Here is a 17,466-nt window from a genome sequence, read left to right as displayed (position 1 = left end):
CCGTGTTAAAACCGGTCAGACACCACTAACATGTTCAGTTGTTTATCTGCATCCTGTTTGTAAGTTTTCTCACAATAGGATGAGAATGAATTATAGGAATGCAAAAGCAAAAGAAATCACCTAAGTTCATCTTTGGTGAAACACTACAAAGCCTTCATTTAATGTTTCTCACCTACTGTGCCACATCTTACCCCATTTTCTTTTCACCCAAAGGAAACTAAAATAAAATTTTATGAAATCTTGATAGTGGTGAGGACCTAGACAGGTTTTCCCATTTTTTAACCCTTTAACCATTACCCATGGAGAACAATTTTGGGAGCCCCAGCGACTAGATAAGAGCTCACCCAGCAAACATTTTGGGTACCCAGTTTTTCAGCAAACAGTAAAAAAAATATATATAAAATTTTTTTCAAAAATATGCTTTTATGAAAAGGCACTAGAGAGTAGAAAATAATATTTTGAGACACACCAGGATTTTCTTACAATTAATCAAGTCTACAAAAATAAAAGCGTGGGTCCCAGACATGGAAGGAAATGCTACAAAAAATAAAAAACAATGTATTTCTTTTCTTATAGCATTTCCTTCCATGTTTGGGGCCATGCTTTTATTTTATTAATTGTAAGAAAATCCTGGTGTGTCTCAAAATATTATTCTTTACTTTTAGTGCATTTTAATGAAAGTATGTTTTAAATGATTTTTCTATGTTTTTTTTATTTTATACTTTTTAGTTTTGACAGAAATTGTAACCAATTTATGATTGTAGTTAAAGAAACTAATATCCGTTTACGGAGGGTGAGGGGAGGGTGAGGGAAGGGGAAATGGGAGGAGGGGGAAGGGAAGGGGGGGGAGTAAGAAGGTGAGGGGAGGGGGATGGGAGGGGGGAAGGGGAAGGGGAGGAGGTGGGAGGGGAAATGGGGGAAGGGAAGGGGAGGGAGTAAGAAGGTGAGGGGAAGGGGAAATGGGAGGAGGGGAAGGGGAGGGGGGGAAGGTGAAGGAGGGGAGGGGAGGGGTAAGGGGGTGAGGGGAAGGGGAAATGGGAGGAGGGGAGGGAGTAAGAAGTAGGGAAAGGGATTGGAGGGGAGGGAAAGTAAGAAGGTGAGGGGAAGGGGAAATGGGGAGGGAAGGGAGGGGAGGGGAGAGAAGGTGGAAGGAAGGGAGGGAAGGGAGGGGAGAGGTGAGGGAAGGGGAATGGGAGGAGAAGTAGGGGAAGGGAAAGGAGGGAGGGGGAAGGAGGAGGGGAAGGGGGGGAGATGAAGGAAGAGGAAGCGAGGGGAGGGAGGAGAAAGGAGGGAGGGGAAGGGGAGGAAAATGAGAAGGGGATGAAGGGAAAGAGAAGGGGGAGGGATGGAGGAGGAAGGGGTATGGGAGGGAAAGGGAAGGGGAAGGGAGGGGTGGGGGAAGGGGATGGAAGAGGGAAAGGGAGGACACGGCTAAATTAACATTTGATCATGTGCTCTGGAAGGGGAGGGGGAGGGGAAGGGGAGGAGGAAGGGGAAGGCAGGGAAGTGGGAGGGAAGGTGGAAGTGGAGAGGATGGGAGAGGGAAGGGGGAGAGGTTATATAGAGGATAGATTCTACCGAGTCAAAGAAGTTGTGAAAAATCTGAAGTTTCATAGAAATCCTGTGATACTGGGAGATGTCACTGTAGGTCACTGCTGACCTACTGATCATGTAAAGTTGTATTGTCACCGGGATTGAGTAACCATGCAACATTTCAAGTCCATCCGACGAAGGAAACAGGTCAAAAATTGAGTTACAAGATTTGAGGACAGACAGACGCAGATATTAAGTTAAATAAAAGCATGTAAAAATACTCAACATGACATCTGATCGACCATTCGAGTGTAAACGACGTTTATTTACTTCTTATTCATTTCTTTTACTTATAACCTTTATTTTAATCATTACACTGTTTACCTGTCGCATGCCTTACCTTTTTGTTATAAACATACATATGAAAATAAAATACTGTTGATTGACAGTTGTTGATAATGATATTTATCATTGTTTACTTATGGAATCTTCAGCTTTTGCTTATCTATTTATGCATTTGTGACTTGGAAAGTTAGAGCTAAGGAAAGATTTTTAAGCCCTGAGGTTCTTTGCTTGGAACAGTGAAACTGATGTATCGTTTCTTCTCTTTACAGCGACTCATATTCGAAGAACAGGCTTTGGCAAGGAAGAAAACGATTGAGAACCCAGAATCAGAAAAGTTTGACAATAAGTCTGAATCAGACCAAGTTGTACTCAGTCTTGCGCATTTTCAAGGACCATTCTTTGTGATGTTCCTTGGGTACCTGGTCGGGGCCCTTGCTCTTGTCTTGGAAGTCGCCGTAGCAACGCTGTTCCAGAGTCCTGGTAACTTCAGCATTCACATCTGTGGCTTAGATTGAACAACAGGTAACGACAAAGATGGCCTGGGAATTGCAGATTGACTTCTATATATTATGCCTTGAAGATTGACTTCTATATATTATGTCTCGAGGAGTTTTATTATCAGGGAAATCATCTTATATCCTAGCACAATAAACTAACAGTAAGGAAACTATGAGAAGCTCCTGCCTCTGGATGTTTTGTTTTCTTTAACCTTTTGCAGACCCTTTGTTGGACTGGTGCACAATTAAATGTCCTAAGAACTAATGTTTCTTACAGTTGCATTAACTATTTCTTTAGCAGGACCATTTCGATACGTTGGATACAGAGAGGATTTTGTGCGAAATTACAATTCAGGATTCTGTATTCCTTTGCAGTTCATGCTCAGTGTTTCAGAGGGGTTTTAGGCAATTGTCAAAAGATGTTTTGAATCTGTTCTTCATGCATTTTTACGTTTTTTATTGCATGTTCCACAGCTGTGTCAGTGAATGAGAGCCTTTAGTTTTCTTGATCGATGAAATACATTACAATACCATTTCTGTTGATGCTGCTAAAGAAATGGCCAAAGTCAAAGGGTCTGCAGTATAGTGGGAAGATGAGGTGTATTAGCTGGGTGTTTGCCAAGAAGAGAATATTTTCAAACTCTCTCAGTGTGTTTTGCTATTTTTTCAAGAGTTGTGAAAGATGTTGCATATTCTTTTATCACTAATGTTTCCAAAAGAGAAACACTAAGATCAAATTTCTTCAAAGCAAACTGAGTCTGCCCACCATGTTCTCTTTCACTTAACATTTTCTTTTCATTCTAACCTTATACTGAAGGAGAGTTGCTGAAATAATGAGCAGGAAGACAAGTAAACTGATTTACTGATGTTGTTGTTGCTTTAGATTTAGCTGGCTTGTGCCAGCACAAAGTCTTGAATAAGAGCAGAAGCAACTCTATGTTGATGATGAGTCTGTGAGATGGGTAGGTTTGAAAACTTTATTATGATACATGAAAGTGATTTTGGTGGGGGTGAATTTTGAAATGAAAAGATTTAACAGGCAAGGATTGCAACCTCTTGAACCCTAAATAACCCATCAGATGAGGATAAAGTACGATAGCAGTGAGTGTTGGCTAGTGGGAGAGGCCAACAGATGGAAAAAAGAAGAATTGAGTAGTAGGCACAGATTTTTTGATGAAAACGAGCTGCTTATAACCGGGATGCGGACGTCTGCGTAGATCGCAGGGACCATGTACAAAAAAGATTTACAGGTGACCAATTTGAGGTCAAACTAAGTGTTAAATTCCTTAAAAAACAGGACAGGTGCTTACAGAGAACATAGTGATCAACAATGTCTGACATACGACATAAATAACTTCTGTTACTTGTACATAATACATGATTGCTTAAAAAGACAGTTTACAATTATGATGATAAATGTTTTATTTCCGATCGAGTTTATTGAAAAGTATTAGAAAACGGGATGTTCTATTAAAGTAGACGCTTAAAGCATTTTAACAATACAAGATTTTCACTGAATCAAAAACTAATGTTCAGTTCTCTTTAAAGGAATTAATGTTCAAACAGCCATTTCAAATTGGTTGACTTCACAGTGAGAAGGCTGGCAGGAGGATAACAAAAAATCAAAGTGTAAATAAAAAAGAAAAGAAGCTAGAATAGAAAACTTTGTCAAATATCTTTTATGTTGACAGACTACTAGTCAATTTCTCAATATATATAATAGATATCTTCCTCTTCTTCTTCTTTTAAGAGCTTTTTCCCAGTCTTGTATGGGGCAAAACAACATAAGTACAGTCAGTGGGATAAAGGGTGCATTGCAGCACTAGAGGAAACAAGGTGGAGGGGAAAGGAAACTTTGAGATCCTCCTGCGTTTTTTTTTCTATCATACGATAACCCAATGACCTTTCTTCCCAGCGTGTCAAAAAAGCAGGTGTGGTGACCAATTTGAGGTAAGATGTTTGTATGTTTTGAGAGGTGCCTGTCAAACCAGAAGTGATGAGATTATCATTTTCTTTTGTATAGTTCCACTAGCAGTATCTTCTGTAATTTACATATTTAATTCGGGATGTTCAGTAAAAAGTGTATGCCTAATTGATCAGTTACACATGTTTTATTTTCATAAATGGTTATTGACAAAGTATTAGTTAAGATCTATTAAATTAGAATTTCGCTTAAAAGCATTTTAATAACGATTTTTGCTGAGGTTATACATGTTTATTTTTGAAATATTTCTAGAAAACCAAACTCAGTTGGAGTAATGTAACTTTTTCCAAGTGGTACTGTATCACAGAGAGTGTGTTTGAATATATATATATATTTATATATATATGTATATATATATATATATATATATATATATATATATATATATATATATATATATATATATATATATATATATATATATATATATATATATATATATATATATATATATATATATAATATATTATTATTATATATATTTCTACAAATGTCTCAAGATACTTACTTGATTCTGGGTGGCAACGGATGAATGCAGGGAGTTCTTTACATTATCAAGAAATCTACTGTACTTATTACACATCTGACTCAATATTAAGACAACTTCGTAGACAAACAAAGCAAGAGGAACAATGCTGGCTTAGGGCCTTCTTCATGTGAGGGAAGATTACGTAAACTCAAGGGTTCTCTTAACTAATTATATTTGCATAACAAACGCAGATCGGAAGAATGACAAATTACTGGGCAGGTAGTAATAAGGGTCTACTAAATGAATGAATCCTACACAGGATAAATATTCTACACAGATGATGTCTTCATAACAGGAACATCGCAGAGGGGGTAGAAGGGGTACTGCACAGGGGATAGAGCCGAGTGATTCCACAGTCGAGGCCTATCTGCAGTATATGCAAGATGGTTAGTTGCAAGAATAATAAGACACTCAAAAGGAACTGAGGGAATGCACAGATTGTGCCAAATAGCTCGGTTCAACACTAAGTGCATACTTGCGTTAACAATGAATGCTCCAACACAAATTACTGAAGGTGATCGCACAATGGAAAAGAAATTAAAATCAGACAGAGAAATAACAGGAATTGTTACTGACTACGAAACCTTATTCCAGTACATTACCTTCGCCAAGATGATGGTGTCCTTGTTCGATAGGGCGCTGGCGATGGAGGAGGGAATTAGGGGAATGCCACTACAAAAGTATACTGGTTTGAACCTCGGGGTCGAACACGTGGAAGGTTCGAGGGTCAGGCAAGGCTAAGGACATCTGTCCATCAGTGGCATTCTGCGTGCTTCTTTCTCTCTCTCAATTGCCACTGCATCGTCCATTAATAACCTCGGGGATTATGCCTTCATGTCCAGGTAGATGGGCTGAAGGTCAATCTTCGTCATGTTTTCTATATAGACCACATGGCATTAGTTAAACCTCATGGAGGGTTTAACATGGTGGGCGGCACCAACTTTCTCTTTTTTTTGGCTCCTCCTTTGCCTGCTGTCTGGCCGCCAAGAAGGTACGAAGGTCACCAGGAAACAAGGCCTTAGGCAGTCATTTGAACAGAGAGAAGGGTTAAAGGGCTTAACCATTTTGGGGAATGAAGGAGAGAGTTTATGAAGGGGCAAGTGGAAACCCACAGTTCTAGTAATTAAAACAATTGAAATAAGTTTTATTTCTTTCTCAGTTACGTTACGGATGTAAAAACGGGTGAGGTGGCTTGGAAAGAGGTTCCATTCGTTGCACCTCCCAAACCAATTTGGCACTCACCCCCTAGATTGGGTGAGAATGATTACCAGCAAGCAAACTCGCTTAAAGACTTTACTTCTCTCTCATTTTCCTTTGGTGCCTTGTAATTTAACTTAAACTTCTGTGTAGCAATTGATTTCAAGAGGCAAAACAACACTGTGACATTTTCGTTAATGCAGAATAAATGCTGCTAGAAATGACATATTCTTATCATTGAAGTCCTATTACGTTAAGGCAGCGTTAATCAGAATATTCTCACAGTGTATTGGTATAGTTAAAACAATGAATTAATACTAGCTTAATTCTAGAGATACTTCATGCACTCTTAATAATAATCAGTTACGAATTTTGCACACATGCAGTTAGTCTGCCTTGAAGAGGCATTATAGCAAGGTAAAGGTGGGCTTTGGTGTTTCCACGATACTTGAGCAACGGCCCAGTGCCATTCAGGCACTATAAACACAAGGTAGCGAGTCTGAGACTCGAGATTTATTACAGAGATTCACAAAGAGAATAGATGAGAGATTCAGAGTAATCAATGATTGTTAATAAAAGATGATGATTAAATATGCCGAAATTACATTCCTTAGCCTATGGAAAACAGCAAGGTTCATTCTTAGCCCAAGAAGGCCACAAAGGTAGGATCATTTGCCAGCGTCTACGATAATGGCACTGTGCCAAGTTGGCACTCGGGTAATAATAACCAATGGCGGTGGCACATCGTATTTTAAATGTATCATGCTGTGATAGGCATGGAAGGAAAGTCATAGTGCCTACACAATTGACATATCTGTCAATGGTACTCTGCATAGGTAGGCAGGGTTTAGCATTCCGTGGCCATGATGAAAGTGAAACTTCAGAAAATAGAGGAAACTTCTCTGAGACACTCGATATGTTAGCAGACACTAATGAAATTTTGCGTAAGGAGATGCAAGCAAAGTATGGCCACTACATGTCCCCCGAGTATCAAAAAGACTTAACACAAGTGTTTGGTAATAAAGTTCTCAAAAATGTATCTACGCAAATTAAGAAGCCCAAGTATTTTTCAATATTAGTCGATGAGACAAAAGATCAGTCAAGAAAAGAGCAATTAAGCATAATAATCAGCTTCTTTTGTGGCAAAATAATACAGGAATTCAGGCTCGTGTAGCAGAGAAAGCTCCCCATGCCATCTACCTACATTGCTATGCACATAGGCTCAGTCTAGTCCTCCTTGACTGTGTGAAGAACCTTGATGACTTTGCAGATTTCTTCTCAACCATATAGACTTTGTATAACTTTATTTCAGGTAGCAACTCATGACATGAGCTGTTTGTTAAATCACAGAAGGAGCTTGGAAAACAGGTACTAGAATTAGAAAGAACAGTTGCAACTACTGTAGATGGTTCTATTGGTACAGGAGTATTTACAAAATTCGTGTTCGATATGAAGCTGTTCTGGCAGTACTAAATTCTCTATCCGAGTCAAGTAAGAGTATCTCACAACCAGTACACTTGGGAAGCGGTAAGGGCAATTAGTATCTTCTCAGAACATCAATCTAAAACAACATTTGAAGACAGAGTTGTAGGCCTATTTGCCAGTAATGAATAAGTGCACCGCCGAATTTGACCGCAGGTTCGGCAGTAACATGATTTATTTAAGTCTCTCTGCATTTGATTGTCAATCAAAGCAGTTCCTTCGCAAAGCATTACAGTGCACACATCGATACAGTCCTCTTGGTTTCACAGATTCATTCCTAATCGATGTTTACACGGCTCTAAAAACCTTACCAGTTGCCTTTCTGAGTTGCTAACTATCCTTAAAATTTTGTTGACCATTCCAGTCACTACTGCTAGTAATGAGAGTTTTTTCTGTGTTAAAACATGTAAAGAACTACCTGCGAACAACAACTGGGTATGACTGGCTGTCTTACTTGTTGCTGATGGCCACAGGAAAACATATGGTTAAGTCATTTGATTTGGAAGAGCTAATGAATGATTTTGCTCGCTTGAGACACCATCTGTACCCATGGTAATTCTATTTAGGAATGTAATTCAAAAATCTCATATTATTCTATTTTGATTTTGGTACTCAAATTATCAACATTATTACTTTTATATTATTTTATTTTCATTATGGTACTCAAATTATCAACGTTATCCCTTTTTATTTCATAATCATGATATGAATGCCATTACACTAATGATGCAGTTGTTTCATAATTTTCATTAATACCCGGTATTGCCAGCCGATGGCACTATAATTTGATATATAAAGTATATATTTTCATTGAAATGTAAAAGAAAAAGTCATGTTTTCTTTTTAAATGTGCAATCATAAATATATGAAATTTCACGGAAATGTTACGTTTCTTGATCCTTCTCTGTCTGCTAGCGACCTGTGATAATATAAGATAAATAAACAGTAGTGGGAGTTTATAATTTTTGCTGAAATACCTTGCTCATGTGGCTTCAAAAAGTACATAAAATAGCTCAAAATAAAAAAAAAACCAGCTGATTAGGCTCGCTTCGCTCGCCAAAACCGTCTTTGCCTCCCAACAAAAATCTGAAATGAACCCCTGTGAACAATTCAGTAAATTCAGCGTTCCCATAGACATTCAAGTTTCGACAATACCGGAATATTGCTCAATAATATTTACCGTGTAGGGCACCTTTATGAATTATCATTATCTTAAAACAATAAAACGTATTTACACAGGAAGGATTACAACTGAAAAAAAAATTGTGAAATAACTGCTGAATCGGTTTACTAACGCTCACATTGCTTCATTAAAGTGAGAATGTTGTAGATAGGGTTGGAATGTAGAGGAAAAAAGATACAACCGAATTTTTAATCAGTTTTACAAAAGACGTCAAGAAAATTTTCTTGTCGATTCCTAGCGTCTTTGAACTCGTATTCAAAACATGGCAAGGCGTGGTCTCAGGTCTGGCATGTGTCACGTGACTAGATGTTCGAGTCTGTGTGGTAGACGAAATACACAAATTGAGATATTTTTATAAAGCATTAGAAGGCAATTTAGCTTCATAAAAGAATTCATCTATATAAAAGGCATTCATATGTTATAATTCTTGACATGTATTTTACGAATTTAAAGCCATTCCGACCAAACTTAGGAAAACTTAAGCCAAGTCAACGGACTCAAACACGCCAACCTTCGCCTCACCTGTGGGTACGAAATCAACAAACACCCAAACAAGCCTCGGCGTCTCACCTTTCTTACGTCTTTTGGTCCACTTCCTCCGCAGCTGAGACGATGTCAGTCGGGAATACACTGCTTCCGATATTTGCGGCGACATTATACATGGTTGTATACACACAAGGTAAGCGTGGGCGAAGTCTTGGCTGACGAAATAAAGGCGAGGCTTTGCGGCCATGCAGGTGTCATCTGGAAGGTGCGCCCCTCCTCGGTCACAAAGCTGCATAGCACAGCATAGCACAGCCGGATGCCATAGAAAGTTAGAATAAATATAATTACGGAAGCTTAGACTTGTTTATCATCATTCCTCGTAGTGTATTAGGTAGATCATGATGCCTTCATTATAGGTTCGTCGTAAACCTTAGGCAAGGCCTCGGGCAGATGCCCGCCTTACGGTAGCCCTGACTTGTACAAATCCTTACAAGGTTAATCTATTGATTCTAGGGAGGCCCCTCTTCTTGTGAGGTCCACATAACTCCAACGGACGAACAGGAGGGGAGGTCCTCGCTTTCCTAGGCTAGGGCCCATGTTTAGGTTAAGGTGAAATTTTTTGGTCGAATTTTGCGGTCGACCATAGGCCAGCCCAGTCACATTTTGGACGTAAATTTTTCTGTATCTCGATGTTTAAATGCGTGCTCGGGACGTTTCAAACGTTCGTTTCGTTCAGAATGACCGAACCAACTGCACTTAACCCTACCGAGGGTACCAGGCCCTCACCCTAGTGTTATGGTATTAGGCTAGTTTGATAACAGTCTGTAAACTTCCCTTAATCTGAATGAGGACTCTCAGTGGGATCAGGGTGCTTTTATTTCTCTCATTTTGCCTTTTCCCCACTCAAAAAGCCGGCTTCCCCACTGTGGTATACATGAGCAGTATGCAAAGCAGGCAGGGAGGTCACGAACTAGGCCGCTTGGGGAGGTGCCGAGGAAGCAAAGCCCCCAGACAGGTTAGACACAGCATCCAGGGTTAGGTTAGGTAAAGGCAAGTCTGGTTAGGCTATATTCCCTCAGAAATGCCTCATACAAAAATTCCCACTGTACCCTTGACCCCCAGGCATTTCAGAGGGAATAGGGTAAATGATCGGGCCATGACACGTTGCGCAGTTCCCCTCCGCTCTCTAGAGACTTCCCCATCAGCATTGGTCAGACTTGTGCCCCCTCTGCACAACATGCTGAGACCTCTAAGTTCCTGTCGAGGGAACTGTTTTCTCCTAAATAATGAAATACGGCTTATTTCCGATTAAACGGAGGTTCGTCAAGGTTTAGCCGTACTCGGTGCTAACTTACTAACCGTGACGCTCTCGAAACTTTTACGTAAGGCACTTTAAAAGTAGATGATGACACCGTCTTGATATTTGCCGCACTGATACCGTTTCCTTGCCATCAGCGGTAAACACTGGCTTCCTTCAGGCCATGGTTGGGGGTACTCTAGCAATGTGGCGGGATTTTAAAACACAAAAAAACAATACACAACACAGATACACCGAATGTATAACCACATACAATACTCACTATGATCCTCGGTTGCTGGGAGATGGTTGAGGGTGTCCACGGTCGCCAACACAGTAGACAAAATTCACAAACAACCGGAAAACAGACTTCCAACCAAAAAAAACGAGCAAAAAGAAAGAGACACATGCACAGACAACAATGACATCCAACAGAAAACACTCGACTCACGGAACATACAATAATCATGCACCACCAATGTCCGCCTTGCACAGAACTCAGCTCAAGACCCTCTCAAAACCGAAAAAAAACTCCCTCGACATTTGCACAGACAGACAGCACCGTAAACAACCTAACGACCTCATCCCTCTTCCAACAACCGAAGCACTCACTAACGACAATTACTCTCTCTCTCTCTCTCTCTCTCTCTCTCTCTCTCTCTCTCTCTCTCTCTCTCTCTCTCTCTCTCTCTCTCTCTCTCTCTCTCTCTCTCTCACAAAATGTTGGGAAATGCTAAATAAAAACAAATTTATTCATCCTCTATATTTCTCCCCCTTTTAGCATTTCCCAACCAACACCTTTCACACCTCTTTCAAATCGCCTTACGCAATACCCACGGATGCTCACTAGCAGGTCCTCTAGATCGCTTTTGGGCACGCAATCATTCTCTCAGAATCATTCTCTCTTCTAGCAACATTCAAACTCACATCTTCTCCTCCATTCTCTCTCAGATTCACGCTATCTTCTTCACTATTACCACTCTCAATTTCATCCACAATCTCATCTATACCCTCTAACTCGTTCCCAAATACCTCCCCAATTCTTCAACTAACCCATCCCATTCGCTCATTGACCTTTCCAATTCTTGCAACGATTCATTCATGCTTTCAATCACTGTATATTACTGCTACGCTCTCTTACTCTTACACTTTCGCTCACCTCCAACCGTTCACTAACCCCTACACGTTCAGTCAACTCAGTTATATCAAACCCGCATATGCTATACGTTCTATTCATACCATCCCATTCATCCGTATTACACGCTTTATCATTCATTTCCACTTTGGCACTCACACCCCTATCACACAACTTACGACCATTCAGTTTACTTACGTTCTTCCCTTTCTTACGTTTCCTACCATACTCTATCAAAACAAATTGCTGATCCTCCATACACAAGCTCTCATGCATACTTGGTTCACCCACATTCGATTTCAACCATTTATACACCCCATTCTCTCTCACATATTCCGGTACATCCTTCCATCTACGCAATTGGTTATGATGCGCTCGTATTTCTCTCACACTACCATCTACACATGCTTCCCCTACAACATAACTAAGCCCACTGGGACCAACTTCCAACACCTCATACGGACCCTCAAATTTTTCACGCACTTTATTTACATTCAACCGCCCTTTCTCGATTACTTCTTTAACACTTTCTCGCCCACCTTGTAACTTTCAAACCTTTCATGCGCCTTCTTCCATACCTCCCTATCATTCTCAGATAGACCCAATCTCGGTCTCACTATCTTTTCAAAATTTAACACATATTTACACGGAGACATACCAATACCCTTATGCACGGTGGCGTTGTATACCCACAACGCTCGCCCAACGTTTACATCCCAATCATTATCACATTCACTCATCATAACGTAATATCTCTGTCAACGTTCTCACCGTTCGTTCCGCCAGTCCATTCGCACTGGGCATATACGGCGAGAGTACACATGTTCTATGCCCCAATCACGCAACATTTGCTCAAACTCCCATCCAACAAATTCAGGCCCATTGTCACTCAACATTCGCGTCGGCTTGCACACACACATTGGCAACATCACTTGACCCACCATTCTCGCTACAGTCTCACTCTTTTTGTTCTGAATCACTACCGCATATGCAAACTTTGAGACGCAACAGCGCTAGATAATACTGTACTTAAATAATTAGGTAGCTAAACACCAGAATAGGGTTATAAATTGAGTAAATGTATTACGTGTTCATTATAATTCATTTGCAAATATTTGTTGTTGGAACAAACCAGATTCCTGAGACAAATTTCAAAGCTTTTGCTGTGAAAATTACGATGTACTGTAGCTACTTTCACGTTTTCCTATCTTTGTTTTTATTTATTAATATATATTACATACAGTGTATTATATATATTACAGAGTGTAAGTTTTGTCAAATGTAATGGTGTTTTAAGTAATTTTTTATTTAAAACCGTGATTTCAGTCCTGTATTTTGACGTCATGGCATCTTTTGAATCTCGTACCAATTCTACATAAATTGTCATACTCAATTTTCTTGCATTTTGCCAAAGTGGTAACATTCATATATATATATATACACATTACATGTCAGAAGTTTACATAGTCATATGGACTCGAATCGATGAAAAGTCCTAACAACAAAATACTACATTTTTATCATGAACAATTCACTAATGTGTCATCTTTTCGTGAATGCTTGTGGCATCCAGATGTACAATAAGGCTGGAAAATTGTTCCTGCCACAGGTTCGCTACTTTGATGGAGTAAAGTGCTGTAAACATTTTCACGTATTTTAAGTGGTATTTTTAGTGAATTAAGAACAAAATGTGTGTCATTACAATCTAATAGGCACTGTGGAGCTTCAGTTGTGATGTCAGTAAGGATAAAACCACGAACTACAAGGTAAAAATGCATTTGTTCCGACACAATATACAAACCCTCGGCCGTTAAACTCTTGAGCAAGGCGGTTAGGCAGTAACTACCTCCAGGTAGGCAGGGATACCCGCCTGCCAGGATGTAAACATTCCAGTTTGCTTTCGGCCGTCGTGCGTTGTTGACGTGTTTTCGTTCTCTCTGCCTGACTGTCGTTAAGCTCTTATTTTCCCGGTGGGATCCTTCTGTATTTTTGTTTATATATATGTGTATTTGATATTTGTTAATACAAACCCACGATTTGTGATAACCTTGTATAAGCCGTCGTTCCCTGCCTGTGTCTTGGGTTTGACAGCCAAGGGCATAACTGGAGTAGTGTAACCAAGTGGTAATGCTTCTCTCTAGCAGCCCTTTACGTAAATACTGAGGCGCCCCTGTACTTTCGGAGATATAGTTTGGGACGCAATATCTTCACTCCCTTACGTCCATCGGGATGTAAGAGTTAGTTCCCTTCTTGGGCTTCCGCCCCCGTGTTGTATAAGGGGCATCACTAATTTCTTCCTACTTTTGCTGAGTGTTTCTCGCCGCCTGCGCTTAGAGATTGTGGGCTGAGTGGGAGGTTACGGGCGTCGTCGATAAGTTCCGCTTCCACGGCGCCCTTGGTGGCCTCCCCTCGTCCTTTTTCTCTTCCCGTAGGTTCTTCCTTCTCCCCTTTAGTAGATCTCTCTCCTTCGCCCTCTTCGCTCGCTCGTCGGGTGAAGACCAGGGGGGGGGGAGCGAGCAACCTCGTCTAGAGTAACTCCTCCCGCTGCGTAGGGCTGTTCCCCTTGTAGCGGAGGAGCCTCCCTCTACTAATCATATTTGTTTTTTCTTTCAGGTTGACAGTGAGCATTGCAGAGACAGCAGTAGTTGGCTGGATATCATATATCAAGAATATCTTGCATGAAGCAGTCCCGACATTCATTCAGTGTTGCTTCGGGATCGACCACAATACCTGATTAGATGACATATTTCCACGTCGGGATCGCTCTGACTCTGTTCCCGCTGATGTAGATCGATCGCTGTCATTGCTGGTTTTCATATATGCTGTTGCAATGCTTCCTGCGTATCTGTGGTCCATCTGCTCCTGCTGTTCCCTGTGTTTTGCTCTTGTCAACTCGACGACAGTCTCTGGGCTGCTCTCCTGGTCTCCTGCCACAGCCGCCCTGATCGCTCCTGTCGATGCTGGTGACTTTCAATGACATTCTGTCCGTTGCATTAGCTCCTGCCTTCCGAACAGCTAACGTAGCTCCTGCATCGGATGTCCTGATCGTGCCCGCTTCTTCCCTAGTGGTCGTGCCCAGGGCCACTTCCGTTGTGTTTGCCAGCTGCCCCTGCTGCCATCTTGTAGAAGATGTTGGCGTGAAGGGAAGGAAGTCGCCTTGTGGAAGTGACGTTCCTGGCCGTTGCATAGCTCCTGCTCTCCGAACCTGTGCCGTAGCTCCTGCATCGGCTGTCCTGATCATTCCTGCTGCTTCTGGCGGTCGTGCCCGGGTCCGCTTCCGTGCGTTCCTGCCAGCTGCCCCAGAGGTTACAATGTCCGCCATCCTGTAGAAGATGTCGGCGTGAAGATTTAGGAAGTGGTCCTGTTGAGGTGATGTTCCTGGCCGTTGCAGTAGCTCCTGCCCTCCGAACTGCTGCCGTAGCTCCTGCATCGGCTGTCCCGATCATACTTCTCCTGGTGGTGGTGTCCTGACGGCGTCCGTTGTGTTCCTGCTGGACTACCCTGGAGGTTACGATGTTTCGTATCCACCATCCTGTAGAAGATGTTGGAGTGGAGGTGAAGGAAGCCGTCGTGTGGAAGTAGCTGCAGTCTTCTTCATCTTATCTTCGATTTCGTCTTCTGCTGCGTCTTCCCTTCCTCTCCCGAGGTCCAAGGGGGTCCCGAGAATCGGACAGACCTCCGTCGGCCAAAGGAAAGGAATGCTGCTTCTTCCCCTTGATGCCCTTGGACATCTGGGGACTGCCTCCTTCCGAGGAGGCAGTGGGTCTCTCGTTGGCTCTTCCCGACCTTCGGGTTAGGAAACCGATTGGCATAGCCGTGGGTTTTGTGTTTTGGAAGCCGCGGACGCGCAGACCTCAGTTTGCGATCCCGTTCCCGAGTCTTAGCGGTTCTGCCTCTAAGATGGGGGCTGCTTCGGGCGCTCGTTCGCGAGCCGCTTCGAGTGCTCGAGATTCTATGGAATATCAAGTATCCCGATCTGGTCTGGAGAGATTTTCCTGGGCCCAGTTCGGGAGCAGTGCGAGAGAAGGGCCGAGGCACCCAGGTGTCTCGGCTCCTCTTCCTGCCAGCACCGCAAGCGCTCCCGAGTGTTTGCCAGTGCTCGGTCGGTTCCCAGCCTGGTGTCTCGATCCTCTCGGTTCGAACATCAGAAGAAGCAGGGAAGAGATTCACTTTGGGAGTCCTGTGGGACTTCTAAGGGACTGACTCTCTTCCGGAGACAAGTTTCTCTTGTTGGCTCTTCCCCCCTCGGCATTTTCCTGTGGGATTCTCCTGTGGGATCTTGCGTTTGGGGCCGCGAGCAGCGGCCTCTCGAGGCCATTCCCTCGTTGCCAGTCTTGAAGTCTGCATCTAAGACTGGTTCTGTGCTTGGCTCTTTTAATCTATTAGGTAACAAAGCAGCCGCTCCCGATTTTCGGAAGTCTCGTGGGTAGCTTGAATTCTATGAATCACGAGCGCTCTTTCTTAGAGAGGCACAGGACGAGAGAAAGTGCCGAGACACCCAGGTGTCTGGTTGCCGGGACACCCAGGTGTCTGGTTGTGCGCCCAGGTAGACACCCAGGTGTCTGGTTGCCGAGACACCCAGGTGCTGCCAAAACCAGGCAGACACCCAGGTTGACACCCAGGTGTCTGGTTCTTGTGTCTTGTGTCTTTAGGGACACCCAGGTGTCAAGATAGCAGACACCCAGGTGTCTGGTCGCCTGGACACCCAGGTGTTTAAACCGACGCCAGGTGTCTCGATTCTGCCCGCCAGAGTTTAGAGTTCGGGGCTTGCAGTTGTTCGAACTTTAGGGTTCAGCATGCAAGATAGCAGGCCTGCCCAGTTATGATTGTGTTCACGAGGGGCCTTGGCCTCGGTTTCGGCCCCCGAAGGAGTTTAGAGTTCGGGAAACTAGCAATTGTTCACAGCAGACCAGTCTGGCCTGCCCAGTTATGAGTCTGCCAGACTGGCTCGGCTCGACTTGGCTTGCCAGACTGGCTCGGCTCGACTCGACATGGCTTGCCAGACTGGCTCGGCTCAACTTGACTCGGCTTGCCAGACTGGCTTGGCTCGTTTCAGCTCGCCCCATCCGCCTGCCTCCCAGTCCGCCACATACCGACCAGCTGGATCACGTTCTTGTGATCGCTCGGCTCGGCTCATCCCTACTTGGTTTTTTCCGATTCGGGTTCTCGGCTATGTTCGAGTGAATTTTTTGCTCTTCCCAGGAAAGCACTTTGCCACGGCATAGGTGCTCTTCTTTCCCCGTGTGGCAGTAATCTCCTTCGAGAGTTGATTATTGCGGCTCTCACTGGGTCCGCCTGAACTCAAAACCACTTATCATTCTGGCGGGACAAAGGTAGGGCTAATCTTTTTTCCTCACCTGTTTCATCTTCTCCATTTGGTTGTTCCAAGAGTTGAGCTATTCGGACAGAGAGACAGCGGCGAAATTTTCCAGAGTTCGGCTGCCTGGGGATGCTTTGGTAGGCAAGCCTGGCCTGGGGTTTGAGTGATCAGGACCAGAACAGCTGAGAAGGGTTTCATGGGATTCATGTCAGAGTCTGCTCCAAGGGAGAAATCCCTACAGGGGTTTCTGATGATCGGAACAGCGAGTAGTGTCTTCCTCCTTCATACCAGACCGGGGCTGCTCTCTTGGGAACATGCTGTCTTTTCGTGAAGGATCCCTGGGACAGGACCGTTTTTTCCCCCATGAATAACCTTCATCTAGGGGTTGCAAACATTGCTCAGTTTCAAGTTACAGACTAAGAATGTCAGGGACTTTGCCGCAGTCCTGTCTTTGAGAAACGTTCTCGACCTGATGGAT

General features: G+C 42.9%; 2 protein-coding genes across 2 annotated transcripts in view; both read left to right on the top strand.

The window, feature by feature from the left end:
* Positions 1-2,537, top strand: part of LOC136835728 (uncharacterized) — a 102,918-nt gene extending 100,381 nt beyond the window's left edge. Inside the window, exon 17 of the mRNA XM_067099590.1 lies at positions 2,148-2,537. Coding sequence (XP_066955691.1) covers positions 2,148-2,393 — 246 coding nt within the window. The 3' untranslated portion in view covers positions 2,394-2,537. The remainder of the gene's footprint in view (positions 1-2,147) is intronic.
* Positions 2,538-9,259: 6,722 nt separating this feature from the next.
* LOC136835160 (UPAR/Ly6 domain-containing protein crok-like) overlaps positions 9,260-17,466 on the top strand; it is a 60,194-nt gene continuing 51,987 nt past the window's right edge. The window contains exon 1 of the mRNA XM_067098370.1: positions 9,260-9,429. Within this exon, the coding sequence (XP_066954471.1) occupies positions 9,363-9,429 (67 nt within the window). The 5' untranslated portion in view covers positions 9,260-9,362. The remainder of the gene's footprint in view (positions 9,430-17,466) is intronic.

The sequence above is a fragment of the Macrobrachium rosenbergii genome, chromosome 55, assembly GCF_040412425.1.
Source record: "Macrobrachium rosenbergii isolate ZJJX-2024 chromosome 55, ASM4041242v1, whole genome shotgun sequence".
Lineage (NCBI taxonomy): Eukaryota > Metazoa > Arthropoda > Malacostraca > Decapoda > Palaemonidae > Macrobrachium > Macrobrachium rosenbergii.
Note: the sequence above shows the minus strand (reverse complement) of the source record. Positions and strands in the feature narration are given on the sequence as shown.